Source organism: Mastomys coucha, unplaced genomic scaffold, assembly GCF_008632895.1.
Source record: "Mastomys coucha isolate ucsf_1 unplaced genomic scaffold, UCSF_Mcou_1 pScaffold20, whole genome shotgun sequence".
Classification (NCBI taxonomy): domain Eukaryota; kingdom Metazoa; phylum Chordata; class Mammalia; order Rodentia; family Muridae; genus Mastomys; species Mastomys coucha.
In genome coordinates, this window is record NW_022196903.1 from 62,524,491 (window position 1) to 62,527,226 (window position 2,736).

The 2,736-nt window shown below is 36.0% G+C and overlaps 1 gene segment (V, D, J or C); it reads left to right on the forward strand.

Moving 5' to 3' along the window:
• On the forward strand, positions 1-547 carry LOC116099030. The segment is given in 2 exon segments: positions 1-80; positions 201-547. Coding segments are annotated over 2 exon segments (402 nt in total).
• The last annotated feature ends 2,189 nt before the right edge of the window (positions 548-2,736 follow it).

Genomic DNA, 2,736 nt, shown 5'->3' on the forward strand with positions numbered 1-2,736 from the left:
GAGTCAGTTGTAATCAGAATCCATCATGGTCATGAAGGCCTCTGCTCAGTTACTGAGGCTGCTACTCCTCTATATCACAAGTAAGAAAAAACAGCTTTGATAATTACTTAGAGCACTGTTGTCAATGCTGCCTGGTTCTTTCTGTGCTTTTCTTGTAATATATATAACATAATATTTTTGTTGTATATTTCTGTTTTCAGGTGTGAGATGTGACATTCAAATGACACAGTCTCCATCATCCCTGTCTGCATCTCTAGGAGACAGAGTGTCTATTAACTGCAGGGCAAGTACAAATGTTAACAAGTATTTAGCTTGGTTTCAACAGAAACCAGGGATGGCTCCTAGGCAGCTCATCTACTATACATCAAATTTGATGACTGGGGTTCCAACAAGGTTCAGTGGCAGTGGATCTGGGCAAGATTATTCTCTCAGTATCAGCAATGTGGAGTCTGAAGATATTGCAACATATTACTGTCTACAGTACGATAAGTATCCTCCCACAGTGATACAAGCCATAACAAAAACCTTCAGGGAAGCAAAAATGTGAGGTCTACCCCAGCTGTTCTTTTGTATGTCTCTATCTGCTAAGAGCATTTGTTAGATGCAGACAGGCCTCAGAGGTTTCTTAGAGATTTAGTAGGAGAATAGAAAGTGCTGGCTACCTAAACATGTTCACTGTCAATAGCACAGTTGTAATTATATCTCCTCCTGGAATCAGTCCAGATGTAATTGTACCTGAATCACCTTGGTTGTATCATTTGGTTAAGATTCATGTGCCAAAAGAGAAGACACTATAAATAGTTCAATTATAGATAAATCAAGCAGAACTTTATGCATTAGGGAACTAGACTACACTATGGGCACTGTAACTAATAGATAACACAGAGTTGTATAGTAGTAATAGCAAATAGTCTGCAGTTTTTCTATAAGGTACAATTTACCTGACAATGAAAATATAAACTATAGAAGGTGCATCTCAAGGCACAGCTCAGGAGTTCAAGATGGAGGTGTTGATGCCCCGTTGAAACACCATAGTGGTGATTTTACAATCCTCACTTCTATCCATGCATCTGTCTGCATGAGCTGGTATATATTCTACCTTTTTACCTACATTCACACTTGACAGAGTAAACAGAAATTTCTCATCTTTGTAGATGCAGCAGCATCTGTATCACAGAGAGATTATTGATATGCAAGTTACTTCCTTGCATTCTCAAATATTTTGCACAACAATAAGAGATCAGAGATAAACTAATATAGCACAAAGAAGGAAGAGATGAACCAAAGAGTATTGGAAGATGATGTGTTTCTATATAAAAGAGATACTAATGAGTCAAACTGAAAAACCATAATTCTGACAAAAACTTGCAGAAAAGTAGTAGAACACAAAGGTAACTAAAAGTTTCAGACTTCCTTTATACTTACAAGTAGTTTTAAAAATAAGCCAAATAAACAAATCTTTCCACATTAGCCTTAGCGCTTACCTTGAGGGCCTAGAAAGGTGTCTCAAGAGTAAGACTTCTTGTTTTTCATATCCATTCACATGGTGATTCACAATAACTAATAACTACACTTCCAAAGAAATCAACACCTTCCAACATCTTAGGGTACAAGGTACACACATGGGTTTTATACCTATATGTAGGCAAAACCCGCATACACATAAAGTATTAAATTTAAAATCTCAAAATTAAATTATCTTTGAAAAAACCATGACCAAATAGAGAATAAGTTATGTATATTACTTTTTTATTGCTATCATAAAATACTAGGACCAAGACAACTTACAGAAGAAAGTATTTATTAATGTGTATGGTTCAAAAGAATTAGAATCCATGATGACAGAACAAGAACATGGTATCAGGAAGAGTAAATCCATGACACAAACTGAGAGTAAACCCAGCCCCAGTGGTATATTTCCTCTAGCAAGGTAACATATGTAGGTAGCATAACTACCTACATACCAGAACCAAGAAAACATCAAATGCTTAAACACCTGAACCTATGCAAAGCATTCTCATTAATACCACCACTAACTCAATATGAAAACATTGTATCACTGAATAAAGAATATAAATACAAATTGGAGATATTAATACCTCTTACACTCATATAATATTGTAAACATATGCTACTAAAATCAATGTATAGACTAAATGCAATTACCAGCAAAATTCCCCTATTATTCTTCACAGAAATAGAAAAAAATGGTATACAATTCATTTCTAAGCAGAAAAGATCTCTGACAATCAATGCTGTATTGAACAAAATGAGTGACTCCTGAGTTTTCACCATATCTGATTCTGAGTTTGAATACAGAATTATAGTAACTCTACTGGTTAGTTGTCTGTCAACCTGACTGAAGCTAGAGTTATCAGATAGGAAAGAGCCGAATTGTGAAATGCTTCAATAAAATATGACTGTAGGTGCCACTCACACTTGTCTACTCTAGTCACATACGAAATATCGGGGGTAAAAGCCTGATTAAGGATAAGAGACAATAAGGATCCAAAAGGAGTTTTGTGCCTCCTGGATATCCAGACAGTTGCTGGTATCTCCTAACTAAGACGTTTTCCAGATTAGTCTTTCCAATTGTCAACACACCCTCATAATTAGGCATAAAAGTACCCCAAGAAATGATTTTTTTTGTTGTTTTTTTCGAGACTGGATTTCTCTGTATAGCCCTGGCTGACCTGGAACTCACTCTGTAGACCAGGCTGGCCTCGAACTCAGAAA